Below are 19539 nucleotides of genomic sequence, written 5' to 3'. Positions count from 1 at the left end.
CTGCCCTTCTTATACAGATTCTTAATCCTGTAGAAACTAGTCTCCAGTCCTTATTAAATCCCCAGTCTCGTTCTGAGACTATTTTAGGAGCAGAAGCATTGGCTTAGGTCTTGAAGGGAAAGTTACATCCAAGAGGTATAAGGGGCAATGTAATCTTAAATCTAGAAATCTGCAGGAAAGGCCAACAGTGAATACATTTTGGTACAAATCTTCAGGGTTGGTGGCAATACTAAAACCTGGTGAAATACCAGGGTACATGGAGCTTAGGAGCCACTGGAATTCAGGAAACCATTTAGAGGTTAGGGTGGACAGGAATCCCACTGAGACTTCATTGCTCAAGGGCCGACATACACCTTAACCTCTTACCTTCTCAGTCACTTTTCATTTTTGCACTTTTGTTTTCCTCGTGTTTAAAAGGCCACAACACTTGCATTTTTCACCTACAAATCCATATGAGCCCTTATTTGTAGCTACACCAATTGAACTTTGCAATGACTGACTTGCTTTTCCCATAAAATATGGTGCAAAACCGGAAAAAAATTATTTGCGTTGTGAAATTGAAAGAAAAAAAAGCTTTTTTTTTTTTTATTTTTTTTTATTATTTTGGAAAGCTTCACCATTTCTATGTTCCTCAAGTCAGTACAATTACAATGATAGACAAGTTATGTAAATTTTATTTTATTTGACTGCTTTTAAAAAATTAAAGTGACTCTGTACCCACAATCTGACCCCCCCAAGCCACTTGTACCTTCGGATAGCTGCTTTTAATCCAAGATCTGTCCTGGGGTCCGTTCGGCAGGTGATGCATTTAGTGTCCTAAAAAACAACTTTTAAACTTGCAGCCCTGTGCCCAACGGCCTGGGCTTAGATACTCTGTGCCCCAACTTTGAACCACCCCTCCGTCCCTCCTCCCCACCCTCTTCATCATTAGGAATGCCACTGGAACATTTTTCATTGCACAGGTGCCTCCAGCCCATGATCAGTATCCACACAGCTGATGAATAGGAGACAATCTGCCTGGAGCATTCCTAATGATGAGGAGGGCGGGGAGGAGGGACAGAGAGGATCTAAGCCACGCCCATTGGGCACGGGGCTGCCAGTTTAAACTTTGTTTATTAGGACAATAACTGCATCACCTGCCGAAAGGACCCCAGGAAAGATCTTGGATTGAAAGCAGCTATCCGACGGTACAAGCGGTTTGGGGGGGGACAGATTGTGGGTACAGAGTCACTTAAAAACCTTTTAAAAAAACTGAATGTGTTCAAAATTGCTCAATTACCATCCTTATAACACTTTTATTTTATGGTCTATCGGCATGTCATTTGTTGCGCCGTTTCCTTTAAGGGCAGGATATGAAGAGTTCTTCATCTTCTCATTTCTCTGGGTCATCTGCATTAATCTGCATCTTTTTCTTTCTACAGATAAGAACAATTCCAGAAGACCCGGATTTATGGTCATTGATGGCAATTTAGACGCCTTACCTCGCCTTAACTGTAATATTAGCTGCGTGCTGTGATCTAATCATTGTAAATTCTCTCTTTACTTAAAAAAAAAAAAAAAGATCAATCACAAGAGGTCTTAAAGTAATTGATTCTAATCTTTACCTTCGAAATTTGTAGGATCGGGTCATGGAAGTTTCCTGTAAAATATTTTAAATACTATAAATAAAATTCTGTGCATAAAAAGAGCTATACTTGTCTGTCCACTTCTAGAAATGAACCTTGTTAGTTGCAGACTAGTAAATAAGGTAATTTTAGGGTATTACGAAATGTAATATAGAGGATAATTATTATATAAATATATAACTGCTATCTATGTTGGGGTAAATTGCCATGCAGAAATATCTGCGACCGTCTTATTTATCTGAATAGGGTGTTGAGCAGCACTGCGTGTTATGATGGGTTTCTCCCCTAAGGGGATATGCATGAGTACAGACAGGTCACATACACATAGTGATCTGGTCAGCAGCCATCACCACAAGAGCGGCACCAGTTCTCACCCCCTCTCGTTTTCACAATCGGTTGGATGCAATTATAAAGTGATGACATATCCTAGCAATATACCCAGTAAATTCATGTCTTTGTTAGATGTCTACAGCCCCATATCCGTTCATATTCCCAATATTCTCTGTTACATCAGATTTCCGTTCTTTTTGAAGACTGCAAAACTATTCTTCCTATCAACTTTCAACTCATCAAAGAGAACAGTGAAGATTCACTAACATGGTCACCAAATTCTCTATTGGAAAACTTCTTTAAATGGATGTAGGCTTAAAGCGTAACTGTCATATTTTTTTTTATTGCAGAAATCAGTAGTATAAGCGATTTTAAGAAACTCTGTAATAGGTTTTATTAGCCAAAAAAGGCTCCTTCTGTACTCAAGAAGCAATCTCCCGGCCTCCCCCCCTGACTTCTTATCTGTGCATTATCAGGCAAATACGTCTTCATTACAGAGAAGCCAGTGAAGACGGGTTCTGCTCTCTCCATTCTATGCCTATGAAGGGGGGAGGGGCCGAGGGAGATGAGGGAGCAGGAAGAGGTGACATGAAGGTCAGCTGTTTGTAGACTGTCTGGGCACCTAAACAGCAGGATTCTGGGGTCAGAAAGGTCAGTGCTTATCTATGAACTTACTGAGAGAAGATTGCAGGGTGTTGTGCTTTGCAAGACTGCTCCGTGCTCAGTCACTCCTAACAGCCCCTCCCCTCTCCATAGCCACATAATGGAGACAGAAATCCTGCTTCTTCTGAAGTGAGGGGGGAGGCTGGGAGATTACTTTTTCAGTACAGAAGGAAACTCTTCTGGTTTATATAACCTATTACAGAGTTTCTTAAAATCACTTGAACTGTTGATATTTAATGGTTTAAAAAAAAAATGGCCCTGAAATGACAGTTACGCGTTAAACCCTGATGAGGAAACCTATTCTCCTGTTGTATAAAATTGTACAAAACCACCAAACTTTTTGAAAATGTTTATTAACCTGTATTTTCATTGTATTTAAATAAAAAATAAATATGTTTTCAAAATAAAAAACCTTAAAACACAATTTGCGCAATTGTCACTGACTCGTAAATACATATATCTTACTTTACTACTAGTATGTGTCTCCTATAGTAGTCATCTCTACTGTATGTGATATATGGGCATCCAGCTTGGCTTCCATTTATAACAGAAACCACAATGTTCCAGCAGATCTGATGTACTGTATAACAGATACCACTGACTTATGGCAAATGTGTCCTCAAAGATGTGACTTATTTTTGTTAACAGCAACTATACTTCAATGGCACTGCAGGAATGTTGGGATATTCTAATACACTAAGGATCCAGATAAGACCGGTAATTGAGGAGTAATGCATACAGTGTTGTGGATACAGTATTATGGATAACTTATCTATACAGTAGAGGCAGAGATTCGTCTCCCAACGACACATTCTCTCCTCGGATGTCAGGCACACGCTCTCCACCTGCATGGGCTCTTCTGGTACCTGCACCGACGACCGCTGAGTGCTGCGGTAGTGGCACGAATCACGGGGCGCCGCTGCGGCCGTGACAGAACAGTTGCTGACTGAGACCCCTTGAAGTGAGCTGGGTGCCTGCCACACCCAGGTATACTGTAGAATAATTGAGATTTGAAATACTTGAGATAAGAGAATTGTTGACTGCCTTGTTAGCAGGTATACTGAATATCTTCTCCAAATACAAAGAGATAAGACTTGACTTAGGGCCTTATTCCACCGGATGATTATCGTTCGCATCTACTGGGAACGACGTCTTATTCAATGCGAACGATTTGTGAACGAGCAACGATAAAAATAGGTCCAGGTCTTATAAAGCGATCAACGATTTCTCGTTCGGTCGTTAAAGAGGACCTGACACCCCCCGTGCTGAGGTGACAGGCTCCCGACCCCCAGTCAGATCCCCTTATATGTACCTCATCCCGCTGCCAGAGCCGGTCCCAGGACGGAGATATCCCGGTCAGAAGCCGGCGCGCGCGCGCTCTGGAGATGGAGGTCCGGCGTCCATAGAGAAGGAATGGAGCCGGACTCATCTCTGCAGCGCGCGCACGGCTCCATTCATTCTCTATGGACGCCAGACCACTCTCCAGAGCGCCCGCGCGCCGGCTTCTGACCGGGATATCTCTGTCCCGCAACCGGCTCCGGGAGCGGGATGAGGCGGCATGAGGTATGTATAAGGGGATCTAACTCGGGGTCGGGAGCCTGTCACCCCGGCACGGGGGGTGACAGGTCTCCTTTAATCGTTAACTGCATTTCAACCGAACGATTATCGTTTAGATTCGAACGATTTAACGATAATCTGAACGATAATCATTCAGTGGAATAGGGCCCTTAGACTTGCTTTGACTTGAGCTAGACCTAGACTTGATTTGACTTTACTGACTCAGATGACAGTGAGCTACCTGAAAGGGGTCCTATCTAGACATTTTTTTTTTAATTTTGTTTAAATTGGTGTTCCTAGATTAACAGTAGGACCTTTTCTGCTCTCCAAATAACTGCTTTAAGTAGGGTATCTGCCTGAATGCTTGCGGGTCTACAATTCGTAAAATAGAATTTCCATTGTTGCTTACTAATTTGATTGATTTGGTTCTCTTCACTTTTAATCTATTAGGCTATGAGTCCGACCGTAGTGCAAACCGCGAATATACGCACGTAGTTTTGAGGTTGATGCGTTCGCTTGAAAGTATACGATATACGCCCGCACAGTGCACACTACGTATGAGCTTACGGCCGGATCGTATACGGCGCCGTGAAAAATGAACAAAACCATTGTTTGAGGACGGAAATGTTAAAACTCACAGCCGTGGATTTCCATGCGGTCGCATACGAAGTACTTATTTCAGCCAAATTGAACTTGATTTTTCGATCCAAAAGGTTCTGTATGGTTTACGGGGCTGGGCGAAGATTTCCAAGTAAATGACCTGTTTCAGATCTCTTCGAAACAAGCTAGGGAAGCATAACTGTACTACGGGCGTATGTTCGCGGTTCGTACGCATCCGGCCGCATGTCTACTTTTCCCACGCCCGTAGTTTCAGCCGCACATGTACGGCGGCGTATGAAATGCGGCCGGACTCATACGCAGTGTGAACATAGCCTTAAATTGTACTACCTGAGTTCTCAGCTGGCATTCCTAATAGATAAAAAGAACATTAATTTTTTAAGGAATTGGTGTATGGTTAAACACTATAAGGATATTTTTTTGCAATGCGAGTCAGGAGGTATTCAAGTGAGTAGCCAGGGAAAGGATTGGTTTGGGGAACACTAAAATATGGAAAGAAATAAGGAAAATATGTAAGCTAAAAGGTAGTTTGGAATTCACTGAGATCTCGGATAACAGGGATTTTGAAGAACTTGCAAAAATTCCCAATCAAGAGTTTTGGAAGAAAGAAAGTAGTAGATTTTTTTTTTTTTTTTTTTTTACGGAAGTGAGGCTTAAAGTTGGTGGAGCACTGGGGAATGGGGGGAGGGATTGGGGTCACAGGTTTAGATATTTCCAATTTAAAAATGCATTTGAAAAAACTCAAGATAAAGGGTTATTTAGGGTAACAGTTAATGAGGGCATTGGACAGTTGAGGTGTGTAGATAAAGGATGGGCACTTAATTTCTAAAATATATAAAATCCTGATGGAACAAAAGTATAATCAAGCACTGTTAGGGTTTAGGCAATAGGAGTGGGATGATTATAGTTTGTAAAATCGTTAGATTGTTCGGATTTAAACGATAATCGTTTCGTGTAATAGCAGACAACGATTAAATGACCAATGAGAAATCGCTGGTCGTTTGATAGAATTCAAACCTATTTTTATCATTTGATCGTTTGCAAATCGTTCGCACATCGTTCGGTGTAATAAGAAGTCATAGCAGAAACGTACGCAGTAGCAATGACAAAACGACCGCAAGAACGATCATAAGTAACGATCATCGTTCCGTGTAATTGGGCGAACGATTTTGGGTCATTTGCCATAGCGGTCATTTGAGATCGTTTATCGTTAATCGTCAAAAAATCACTTGGTGTAATACTTCCCTTACGCTCAATGTCGGATGAGACTTGGGAGAGTATTAATGCGAGTATATCTAGAGTATCATCTAACCCCGAATATAGACTCACACAATTTAAAATTATTCACCGCTCTTATTACACGCCAGCTTTAATGAAACGGATTCAGTATGCCCTCGGTGTGGATTGGGAGATGCAGGGCTGAGCCATATGTTTTGGTCGCGTCATATAATTGGTAGGTTCTGGTTAGAGGTGATGGAGAAGCTCCAAAGGAGGGATATATCAAGAGAGGCTCTAACGTTGAAAAAGCTGTGCTGGGTGAGGATAGGGAGAGGAGGGAATATAGAGATCTTATTAATAATATCCTTTTCCAGGCAAGATTGGCAATTTTGAGGAACTGGTGGAGTACGACAGGACCGACAAAGCAAGAAGAGAAGGGATGAGAGAAGAAAGGTTAAGTAGGATGTGGAGAGTATGGGTAAAGGGGGAAGAGATGGAGAGAAATATTTAGAAAAAAAACTACAAAAAACAGTTATGACCACTGTTGTTTGAAGAAAACAAAGTGAAGACTATATTGTTTTTAACCAATACCATCTATATTATAAAAATAAAAGTCTGTCAGTCTGTCTGTCTGTCTGTCCCATATAGACTTCCGCACGCCTGAACTGTTTGACCCCAAATTTGGCCCACAGATACATTGGGTGCCCGGGAAGGTTAGAGTGAAGGTCCCGTCCCCGCCAGATGTACAGGAGGGGAGGGGGAAGAGCGCCCCATTGAAATTAATGGGAAAATCTCCACTCTGCACACACAGGTGATATAATTAGAAATGGCAGTTGGAAGCCTTAGCAACCAATAGGATTACTACTTTCATTTTCACAGGGAGCTGGAATCTGATTGGTTGCTAGTGCCAGCTGCCTCACAACAGATCCACAGAAATAAATAGAGTAAGGGTGCCTGCACACCTACCGGATCCGCAGCGGATTTCACGCTTGACAACCTGCTGCGAGTATGTAGTGTCATAGGGTTAAATGACACTGGATCCGCAGCGGATTTCGCTGTGAATTTGCAGCGTGAAATCCGCTGCAGATCCGGTAGGTGTGAAGGCACCCTAACAGTGTACAGTGTATACAGTAAGGGGCTTACCTGCCGGGTGGTGGTGTTGGGGAATGTATACAGTAAGTAAGAGGGTGTTAGGGAGTGTATACAGCATGGGGGCCACCTGGGGGGGGGGGTATACAGCATGGGGGCTACTTTAAGGGGGGATTGTATACAGCATGGGGAGCTACCTAAAGGGGGGAGTGTATACAGCATGGGGGCTACCTGCAGAGGGGATTGTATACAGCATGGGGAGCTACCTAAAGGGGGGAGTGTATACAGCATGGGGGCTACCTGCAGAGGGAAGTGTATACAGTATGGGGGCAACCTGCAAGAAGGGGGGAGTGTATACAGTATGGGGGTTACCTCCAAGGGGGGAGGGAGTGTATACAGTATAGGGGCTACCTGTGGGGGGTGGAGTGTATACATTATAGGGACTACCTGCAAAAAGGGTGTATACAGTATGGGGGCTACCTGTGGAGTGGAGTGTATACAGTATAGGGGCAACCTGCAAGAAGGGGTGCAGTATATAGAGGCTACCTGCGGGGGAGTTTATACAATATGGGTGCTACCTGCAGGGAGGGAGTGTATACTGTATAGGAGTACCTGCAAGGGGGGGGGGAGTGTATACAGTACGGGGGCTACGTGCAGGGGGGGGGGGAGAGTATACAGTATTAGAAACGTTGAAACCTCTTCTGTGTTGTACTCACCGAGGATGAAAGGTAGTGCCTAAGATGCACGTATTATTATAAGCTGCAGGTTTTCTGCACACACACATTACTTATGGTCTGCAGTCGGGGGGGGGGGGGGGGGATCCCAAACTACACACTGCAGGTGTACAGGACCCCAGAACTATACACTACAGGTACTGTATACAGGACCTCCACCAACTATATACTACAGGTATACAGGACCTCCAGTAACACTGCCAATGTTTCATATAACCAGGCTGTATATTACACTGCCAATGTTGCATATAACCAGGCTCAGTATAACACTGGTAATGTTGTATACCAGGCTGTATACTGTATAACACTGTCAATGTTGTATATTACCAGGCTGTATATAACACTCACAATGTTGTATATAACCAGGTTCTGTATATAAAACTGCCAATGTTGTATATAACCAGGCTCTGTATACAGTCTGATCACATGGTGACATCTCATATTGGCTATTAGGTATTTAGGATATTTAAAGTTTTTAGTTTATTTCTAATCTACAATTTACATAAACAGTGCAGAACTGTCAGGGTATATATCATATAAAGGGATATATAAAGCTCCTGGTGATTTCCCCTTAAACAAAAAATAAAACAAAAAAAACACAAGGGCATAGATTTGCCTCCTGGGCGACCTTGGAACAAATCTAATTAACACACTGACACTTTATACCCGAGCAGCGCCGGGTACATTTTCTAGTTCTTAATAAAGATTAGATTTTCATAGTCTACAGTAGGATTATAGATTATAGGAAATTTATTACTAATTAGAAATATATAATTGGGCGGTATAATTGGTCTTTTTTTTTTTTTTACACTTAAGGCTATGTTCACACTGCGTATGAATCCGCCCGTAGATCGTACGCCGCCGTACATGTGCGGCTGAAACTACGGGCGTGGGAAAAATAGACATGCGGCCGGATGCGTACGAACCGCGAACATACGCCCGTAGTAGAGTTATGCTTCCCTAGCTTGATTCGAAGCGATCTGAGGCAGGTCATTTACTTGGAAATCTTCGCCCAGCCCCGTAAACCACACAGAACCTTTTGGTTCGAAAAATCAAGTTCAATTTGGCTGAAATAATTATTCCGTACGGGACCGCATGGAAATCCACGGCCGTGAGTTTCAACATTTCCGTCCTTAATCAATGGTCTTGTTCATTTTTCACGGCGCCGTATACGATCCGTATATATCGTATACTTTCAAGCGAACGCATCAACCTCAAAACTAGAGCGCATATTCGCGGTTCGCACTACGGACGGATTCATATGCAGTGTGAACATAGCCTAAGCTTGTAACCATAACAAGAGGAAATCTAGAAGAAAAAGGATTTCCCTTTCTCATAGATTTACATAGGCTTATTTACTGTAAGAGCAGTGAGACTATGGCACACAATATTACAATGGTTATTTCAAACATTGAGTTCAAGGGACTTGGATGCCTTTCTTGGAAGATATAACATTACAAGCTATGGGTTATGGATTACAGAGAGATGGGTGGTTTATCCAGTTATGTACTCTCATAGGTTGCACATGATAGGCCTGTGCGCTTACAACACATGTCACTTTATTGCATTATATGGGTTATACATTAAACACATGACTGTGGTTGAAGAATAGTTCTCTTTAGCAACCCAGAGTATATACAGAGTATTATATTCAGTATGCAAAGCAAATAAAACAAAAGGGCCTCTGGGAAAGTAAAGGTCTTTGTTGATGGATGGAGGAAATATATATTAGTACGTCACCTTGTTGTTTATGTCGGGGTCAGTATGCTTCATGGACACGTACTGTAAAATTTTAACAACTTTAACACATACCAAGACATTTGATAGGTGGGCATCTGGATGCTGAGACCCTTACTGACGACTAAAACAAAGGGGAGAAGCAGTCAGCTGAGCGCTTCCCCCTTTTTTCTGAAGAGCTTTCCTCTTTTTAACCTATGGCTGTATAGAACAATGGTGTATACAATAGGTAGAGAAAGTGAAACAACCTTTTTTAAGACTCTATGTATTGTAGTGTATACTATACAATCTGTTTCGGCTAGAGTCACTATGTGTTATCTCTAAGCAAAAGAGCAAAGACGTGGACTAGCACGTGCAAATGGATAAGCAATAGAGAGAGAGCATGGTGGTCGATCGAGCATCGGAGTACCTTGTGGTGCTCAGTATACAAAAAGCTTTTAAAAGGCTGTTGAGCATAATGTATTTCCACAGTATTAACCCCATGGCGGTGTGTGTGTGTTTTAAATTGATACTTACCACTCCAGTTTTCTATCTTCACTATTGCATCTCAGCCAATCAGCGACTGCATCCCTGAGCTGAGCCCATTCCTTGCTATCTGCCTCTGATACTTACCACCTGCAGTCGGCATTAAAGACCAGTCTGATGTCAGTTGTTTACATGCCACAGTCAGTAACAAGTTGTCAGGTCTGGATCGAAAACGACCTGATGCAACGATACAGTGCTGATTAGAGCATCAATAAAACTGTAAACTGCAATACAATAATATGAAATATAAATGATCCAGGTATTGCTAGGGGGAAAAAAAGCCCTGAAAATATATATATGCCTTGGATTACAGGCATAATTCATTCCGGGATCACGCTGGTATCCAAATCACTCTTAAACCAGAGCAAATTTTCCCATAAGAAATAATTAAAATGCAGACAATTGGTTCCACAGCCCAAAAATACTGTTTTTTAAAATTCTGAATAAGATGTAAAACAAATGAAACAAACATTAAGAAACAGATGCATAGGCCATATTGTAAGATACTGTATATTATCAGCATGTGGAGTATAATGTATAGTAACTGCATAACCCTGATAACACAGCAGCAGTTTGTAGATACAGGATGGAACTGCAGATCCCTATAATGCAGGAGCGTAGTACAACAGGCTAGAAAAGAGAAGCAGGGCTGCAGTCAGAGGTCTGTGTGGTCACATGACAGCAATGGGGAAGGGGTGTGTGTTCAGCATGGACCAATCAGGAAATAAGAATCAGAGCTGTGCAGGAGGACAGTGACAGAAGTTTTTCTATACAGCAGTGTGAATTGCTAAGTGTAAGTGCAGGCATATTATAGCAACTGTGTGTATAGCTGAGTGTAAGTGTAGGCACATTATAGCAGCAGTATGAATGGCTGAGTGTAATTGCAGACACATTATAGCAGCAGTGTGTATAGCTGAGTGTGAGTGCAGACACATTATAGCAGCAGTGTGTATAGCAGAGTGTGACTGCAGGCATATTATAGCAGGAATGGAGAGGTTGGAAAATACAAGGGCTGACAGAGACTGCAGGGAGCATGAAGGAATGAGCAGGACAGATGTGGGCACATACATGCAGCGCTCTCTGTCCGGGGAGAGAGGGGTGACAGCTATGAAGAGGTTACCTCCACAGTCCTGTCCCCTGATGTAAGCCCCATTCTGGAGTGGATCTGCTATGATTTGGAAGGTGAGGGAGACTTCCTGGGTCAGAGTACAGTGCTGTAGACCCCGCTATGCAGACCATGCCCCTCCCTCACTCCCCCTCCCACTCAGTACAGGGAGCTCTTAAACCAAAGCAATGCTCTTACACCAAGTTACAAATTTTAAAAACTGGGAGCTCTTAAACCAAAGTGCTCTCAATCCAAGTTACCCTAGTGGTTACTCCGTGGGACTGTCCTCACTAGTAAAATATTATGTTATTAATCCCACAGTGAACATTGCAAATGAAGAAAAGATACCCAATGCCACATTGGTGTTTATCAGTAAATTTGGCCTAAAAACCCCCCAATAAGGAAGTCTTCCTCTTTTAAACATTGTCTACTGAGGAAACGTGTTGCTTACAGGTTAATTGTTAGCTTCTGACAAGGATATAGGCAGACAGACGTTAGTTTAACAATGACAACAGTAAATTCCTAAAGTGATGTAAAGCCGTGGTTGTCATTGTCAATGATAGGTCATTGTGTCAGCCAGTTCAGTTGCCACAGGAAGAAGCAATATAAATACAGAAGGTGGCACAGTAAAGCAGTCTGCCCGCAGAGCAAGACATATACATGTCCTCTCACCCCCAAAAAGTCTGGTTTCTGATATAGATTTGTAGCCAGGTAAGTGAATCAAAACAAAAGAAATCTTTTATCACATAATAATTGCAGCTTAATAATGATGGATGGACAGATAGATAGATAGATAGATAGATAGATAGATAGATAGATAGGAGATAGATAGGAGATAGATAGATAGATAGATAGATAGATAGATAGATAGATAGATAGATAGGAGATAGATAGATAGATAGGAGATAGATAGGAGATAGATAGATAGGAGATAGATAGATAGATAGATAGGAGATAGATAGATAGATAGATAGATAGATAGATAGATAGGAGATAGATAGATAGATAGATAGATAGATAGATAGATAGGAGATAGATAGATAGATAGATAGATAGATAGGAGATAGATAGGAGATAGATAGATAGATAGATAGATAGATAGATAGATAGATAGATAGGAGATAGATAGATAGATAGATAGATAGATAGGAGATAGATAGATAGATAGATAGATAGATAGATAGATAGATAGATAGATAGAAGATAGATAATAGATAGATAGATAGATAGATAGATAGATAGATAGATAGATAGATAGGAGATAGATAGGAGATAGATAGATAGATGATAGATAGATAGATAGATAGATAGGAGATAGATAGATAGATAGATAGATAGATAGATAGATAGATAGAAGATAGATAATAGATAGATAGATAGATAGATAGATAGATAGATAGATAGATAGATAGATAGGAGATAGATAGATAGATGATAGACAGATAGATAGGAGATAGATAGATAGATAGATAGATAGATAGATAGATAGGAGATAGATAGATAGATAGATAGATAGATAGATAGATAGGAGATAGATAGATAGATAGATAGATAGATAGATAGATAGATAGATAGGAGATAGATAGATAGATGATAGGAGATAGATAGATAGATAGATAGATAGATAGATAGGAGATAGATAGATAGGAGATAGATAGATAGATATGAGATAGATAGAAGATAGATAATAGATAGATAGATAGATAGATAGATAGGAGATAGATAGATAGATAGAAAATAGATAATAGATAGATAGATAGATAGATAGATAGATAGATAGATAGATAGATAGGAGATAGATAGATAGATAGATAGATAGATAGATAGATAGGAGATAGATAGATAGATAGATAGATAGATAGATAGATAGATGATAGACAGATAGATAGGAGATAGATAGATAGATAGATAGGAGATAGATAGATAGATAGATAGATAGATAGATAGATAGATACATAGGAGATAGATAGATAGATAGATAGAAGATAGATAGATAGGAGATGGTGGCATTAAAAAACAAAACAAAAAAAACCACCTGTGAAACGGGTAAAAAAGGCGTTGTGAGAACATAGCCTATGGCTAAGATCAGTCTAGCCTTTTGGTTAGGAGTGGGTTTAAAACACAGACACTGTGCAAATCTTTCCATTATAATTTTGCCCTGTCAGCCCAACTCCTGGTATTTGTTGAGAAAAGACTGATGGAAATACTATGTGTGAACATAGCCTGTAAATGATTTTGTCAATTCTTCCTAGTTTTTTTTGCGGCTGTGTGCAGCCATACTGTATTTGCTCCAGTCGATCTGGTTCTCCACTCTTGACAAAAAACAAAACAAAAAACAAACAAACAGATACTGTAGTTTACAGGTCTGATAGTTTAGCAATTTCCTATGAAAACATAGAATTAGAAATAGATATGTTCCCAGGTGTTTTTTTTTTTTTTTAGAATTGCCATTGTTTGATAATGACTATTATTTACATCAGCAATTATAAAATGGCAGCTGTTGTTTTACCTAAAAAGATGTTGTGGAAACATAGCCATAGTGTGTTTTATGTAGATGTATTATATATGCACTTATACATTGAACAAACTATATGAGACACAAATCTTAGATTTTTTTTTAACTGAAAAGAGGCCACAAAAATGCTCAAAAATTGTCTTTAGTTTTTACTACTTTTTGGCTATGTTCAGCCATCATTTTTTCCTCTCAGTTTAAAATTATATCTGTAATTTTGAGGTTAAAATGACGTTTGTCATTTCGCTGTTTGTTCGCTTGTCGTGCGATAACGGCTGTTGGTAAATTATTATAGTTCAGGTGGATTAATTGGCCTTTGGATGTGTCTTGATTTGAAAAGTCCATCGAATTTAATAGCAAAAACAGTAAAAGGCTATGTTCACACAACGTCAAAATTAATGTAAAGGCGGCAGATTTTCATATTTAAAAAAATGTCAGTTTTTGCCGCGATTTAACTGACTGCACTGGCAATGCATTGAAGTCAATGGGAAGATGGACGTCCAATGCACACAATGCATTGAATAACGGACTTTTTTGCTGTGGGCGTCAAAATAATATACATGATCATTATTTTCGGACGTTTTTTGCAAACAGCGGACGTTTATTAGTAGTTCACACACAGTTTTCCTTTTGTCACCGCTCTTTCTCCGTTTTTACTATTAAATTCAATGGACTTTTCAATTAAGCCGCATCCAAAGGTCAATTAGTAACCAAACTAGAATAATGTACCAACACCAGTCATTGCACTATGCGGAGGCCAGGCTGCTAAACGACGTCCGTTATTTTAGACTCAAAAAGACAGACATTATTTTAAACAGAGCTGAAAAACCGTTGTGTGAACATAGCCAAAGGGCGCTGTGTGCGAACAACTAAAAATTATGTCCGTTGTTTGTCCACGCTGTTTGGCTGTTCGATTGTCCTCTTTTTGGATGTCTGTCATTTTGAGGTCAGATGATAGCCGTCCAAAAAGATGGCCGTCAAAAAAGATGTTGTGTGAACCTAGCCAATAATTGTCATGAACATTATTCTGACGTCCGTGAAGAGGGTGGATAAAGCCCAAGGACTGCCTGGAAAACATGGATACAGCCATAAGCCATAGCTGTATCCATGTTTTCCAGGTATTTTCCATTTTTACTAAGCAAAAAAGAATCTCTCATAGAAACCATCCAAGGACACTATCTGTATGGATAGATAATGTATGATTTGCGATGTTTGATTATGATTGATTATGTAACCAGTGTATGACTATGTTCCCACGATGTCTTTTTTAGCCAAAAAAAAAAAAAAAAGGATCATGATGATTATTATCGGCCAACTTTATAAAAAAAAGACGTTGTGGGAACAAAGCCTATTAAAGTTATTCTTGAATATCTATGTAGTCTATGAATAGTGAATTGTATAACCTTTTTGTGTTTCTATTTTGCTTTGTGTCTCTGCAGCCCCGGCTGGTGGCGGGCGCCATGTTTCTAGCACTGATTCTTCTCTGTGCTTCTTTTCCTATTACATGTAAGTACAGTGGATATACCTAACTTACAATACATTCGTACAACTTTTATATAATAGGATTTGGGGCACTAAATTGAAAAAGCACGGATAACTTCATTGTGCAAAGCTGCTTGTATGCATTAAAATGTCTTTGACTATCTTTCATTGATGAAGTGTAAAGACGATATGGATGTTTGTAATGACATGGTTAAATTGGTACTCAAAAAAAAAAAAATCTTTCAGATTAACTGGTGTTAGGGTCCTATTCCACGGGCCGAGGAGGGCCCATTCAACGATGTAAACGAGCACCGATATGCTAGATTGCCGCTTGTTTACTGGGCCTATTCCACGGCCCGATGATTGTTGAGCGAGGGCTGCAGGGACATCGTTACCGATGTCCTTGCAGCCCTTGCGCAGCATCCATTACCTGTCAGGTCTTCTCCTCCGCTCTGTCTTCCTCCCCGGGTCCGGACAGGCCACTCAGCCAATCACAGGCTGCGGCAGTCCCGGCCTGTGATTGGCTGAGCGCTCCGTCAGCTGACAGGCCGTTCGGAAGCCAGAGCGCGCCGGACTCGGGGAGGAAGACAGAGTGAAGGAGAAGCCCTGCAGGTAATGTATGCTGCTGCTGCTGCTTCTCAAATCGTCGGTCGCCCGCCACACACCTCTATTCCACCATAGCGATGTGCGGCGGGGGAACGATGATTTTAGGTCTGGCCCTAAATGAACGATCAGCCGATGACACGATCATTGGCTGATCGTTCTCTCTTTTCCACCGAGCGATAATCGGCCGAATGGGGCCGATTCGGCCGATTATCGTTTCACTACTTATCAGCTGCTGTATGTCCTGCAGGAAGTGGTGTGTTTTTTTTCCAGTCTGACACAGCGCTCTCTGCTGCCACCTCTGTCCATGCCAGGAACTGTTCAGGAATACACCCTTTCCTGCAGGACATCCAGCAGCTGATAAGTACTGGAAGACTTCAGACTTTTTAATAGAAGTAAATTACAAATCTCTGGCACTTTCTGGAACCAGTGAAGTCAGCATGACTATGACACCCAATTTATATAAATTTTATTTTAGTTTACAATTTTTTTTTAAAAAAATTCTTACTTAAAAAAATTAATAAATGTGCCTAAAATTGTTCTATTCTGACTTTAAGAAAAAATAAATCCAGGCTATGTTCCCACTACAGGATTTTATTGGGAAAAGGCAGCCGTCTATTTATAATGACTGAGGCAAATAATGATCATGATCCGTTCTGGTAGTGGGAACATAGCCTCAGTCTATAGGACTGTGTGAGGGCTCATTTTAGGTGACATGATCTGTAGTTTTTATTGTTACCAAACTTCCATATGGCTGGCTTCACACTACCTTAAAATCTTGGTAAAATGCGAAGTCCGTGTTTGGGTAAAAATGCCAACCAGAAAAACAGCAAAAGTAAAAAAAAAAGTTTCATCCACACACAACGCCCCAAAAATTCAAATGCATGGGGAAAACGTCATGCGTAAAAACCGCGTAAAAACCGCCAAACAAAAAGGATGTGCTAGGGCATCCTGATACAGATTTTCATTATTCACAGTGCATAGCTTTTTAAATTTAGGGCCCATTTACATGTACTTAATCTGCGGATTTGAATGACAGATTTAATGGTGCGTTTACACAGAGATTTATTTGATAGATTTTTTAAGCCAAAGCCAGGAATGGATTTGAAAAAAGGAGAAATCCCAGTCTTTCCTTTATGACCTGTTCTATGTTTATGGTCTATTCCTGGCTTTGGCTTCAATAATCTGTCAGATAAATCTCTCTGTGTAAATGCACCATTACAAATATAAATAAATATCTAAAATTTGCCGTATTAAATTGGTACAATCAAATGTGTAATGTCAAATATGGAGCAGCCTAAATACGTTTCAACATTTCCTTAAAAATATCCCCCCACAAATCTGCAGAGGAAAATCTGTACCGCTTGTATGTGCTGTTGTAAAAAACTATTATTAGGCTAGGTTCACACACCTTAAAATATTGTACAAATAACGGCCGTTGTCTTAAAATAACGTAAATTATTTGCCATTAAATGGCAGCCATCCACTTAATTTCAACAATGTGTGAACATAAATACTGTGTGGGAACATACCTGGGGCTATGTTCACACTGTATTTTTTTTATGACAACAAACATTGTTTGCAATTAAAACAACGGCCGTTCTTGTGATTAAAAATGTATTGCATTAAAGTCAATGCAAACAGCGGCCAAAGTGTATTGAACAACCGCTGTTGTTCAATACGGCTGTGGAAATAATTATTATTTCTGTCCGTTGAGCATTGAAATGATTGCAATTTGGACAGCAACAACGTTTATGGCGATTTTAACAACGGACATTGTTTAATGACCTCTTCAAATACAATGTGACCTAAAGAAAACAATGGGCGTTCATTTGCTCAACATATGCAAAAACGGCCGTTGATGAATACAGACGTGAAAAAAATGAACATGTCAATTATAAAGATGGTAAAAATATGTTGAAACGTTTTCAGAAAGAAAAAAAGTTGAACACTAAACACATCTTCATATCATTTCATTTTTATTTTATTTTTTTACAGATGGAGCCAGTGTCTACCAGGTTTCACCATATTATAGCAGCTTGAATGGAGGAACAAAAGTTACTATAAGAGGATATGGTGGGTGAACTATGCTAAACATGCGAATTAGGAGGATTTTAAAGGGAACCTGTTGCTACATTATAGATTTGTTGCGCCAGGTACACAGCCGGCTGGATTCACTAAGAGGTTCATACCTCTTAGTGAATCCAGCTGGCCATACGCCCAGCGGAACAAATCTACACCTGCTTCCACTAGGAATAAATCATGATAAATGAGGCCAGGGAGAAGGGCTAAATCTGTGGCTGGGGAAAGGGCGGGGCAAAATTCAAGACCGGCGTACGAGTACGCTGGTCTTAATAAATGTCCCCCAAAGTGTTGGCTACCTGCAGCCATAAGTAGTGTTAGCTCTGTATGGTTTATAACAGACTGTAAGGTAGAAATTCGGACACAGTCTCAGTTGGATCTAGGGGGCATTTACACGTTCTGCAATTCGTCTGTGCACAAATGATGTACTATGGTCCGGAATTATGCAACTTCCGGCATCATTATTCATTGGTTCCGTGAGTTCCAGAAATTCTGCACGAACCATAATTACCCCCTCATGTTACATTGAAAGAGAATAAATGTGTGGTAAGGATTGGTCCGGCCATTCCCAACGTTCCAGCATTTCACTTACAATGTTCTATTTTGCTATTTGTTGTTTATTATGTCAGAGTATACATTGATATTTGTACAATTTCTCTATGGTTATCCTTATAACTTTCTGCACTATTCAGGTTTTGCAGATGCCAATCAGTTCAACTACGGAGATGGAAACAGCAATCTGGGGAACAGCGTCCAGTTTGTTTCATCCACCCTTTCCTTCCCGTGTGATGTAGAGAAAGTTTCCAGTCACGCCACACAGATCATCTGCTACACCAGGTACTGTGTCTAGCAATAGGTGCACGGAGGATGGGGAGACATCTGGATCTCTTTTAGTTCTACTTTAGCAATATTTTCACCCACCTGCAATTTTGACAATAAATAATAATGAGGTAAGTTTAATGGGGCTGTACTTGTGGGGATGGTGAGGGAATGTTTACTGGCAGGCAATGTTCTTCATTTGTTGGGCACCATTACATAGCCAAAATTTAATTTGGCCCGGTTATATAGTTGCAAGCAGAAGGCCAAGGCATTTAAGCCCTGCTACGGGAGCCTTCTGGGTCTGTGCTGTCCCACTGTTAGTGCTTCTTTTATGCACCTGTCAAAAAGTTCTCAGGTGTAAAACAAGTGGTGGATGAAGTGTGCAGTTTCTCCACTAGGTGTCACTGTTCTATATATATTTATATGTGTATTGCACAGCTGAAGGAAGGTAATGGGTTAATGCTGTTTTCACCATGTGTTATGTGTTGACCATTAGGAGCTACCTCTTTTCTACCTATCTTCTTTAGCCTTTCTCTTGCACACACTTATTCCCGCCACACACAGGCAGGTGTACAGGGTCCCCTGTAGGAGGAGTTACATGGTGGAGAAAGTGCAAGTCAGTCTTAGTCCGGTTTTTAAAGAAAGGGGACAAAAACAAGACAGACCCTGCTGTAGTTAAGCCAGGGCCTGGCTTTTGCCAGGACCCTGTCAGGGACACCAGAGTCAGTTTAGACCAGCGTTCAGTGTGAACAGATGCAGCTAGAGACCAAGAGTTCTAAAGCAACTACTACTTTCACTATGCAGTGCAAAGCACAAGTTGGGGAGAGTAGCAACCAAAGA

The 19539-nt window shown here is 40.7% G+C and overlaps 2 protein-coding genes across 2 annotated transcripts in view; both read left to right on the top strand.

Annotated features, from left to right (window-relative positions):
• Window positions 1-2317, top strand: part of LOC138784114 (fibrocystin-L-like) — a 93508-nt gene extending 91191 nt beyond the window's left edge. Inside the window, exon 77 of the mRNA XM_069959630.1 lies at window positions 1422-2317. The gene's annotated coding sequence lies outside the window, so the exon portion shown is untranslated. The remainder of the gene's footprint in view (window positions 1-1421) is intronic.
• A 3731-nt stretch (window positions 2318-6048) lies between these two features.
• Window positions 6049-19539, top strand: part of LOC138784113 (fibrocystin-L-like) — a 177477-nt gene continuing 163986 nt past the window's right edge. Inside the window, exons 1-4 of the mRNA XM_069959629.1 lie at window positions 6049-6190; window positions 6386-6469; window positions 17797-17874; window positions 18573-18717. Of these exons, the coding sequence (XP_069815730.1) occupies window positions 6049-6190; window positions 6386-6469; window positions 17797-17874; window positions 18573-18717 (449 nt within the window). The remainder of the gene's footprint in view (window positions 6191-6385; window positions 6470-17796; window positions 17875-18572; window positions 18718-19539) is intronic.

The sequence above is a fragment of the Dendropsophus ebraccatus genome, chromosome 2 (assembly GCF_027789765.1).
Source record: "Dendropsophus ebraccatus isolate aDenEbr1 chromosome 2, aDenEbr1.pat, whole genome shotgun sequence".
NCBI lineage: Eukaryota > Metazoa > Chordata > Amphibia > Anura > Hylidae > Dendropsophus > Dendropsophus ebraccatus.
The sequence above is the reverse complement of the archived record's forward strand: the minus strand, read 5'-3'. Positions and strand labels throughout refer to the sequence as shown.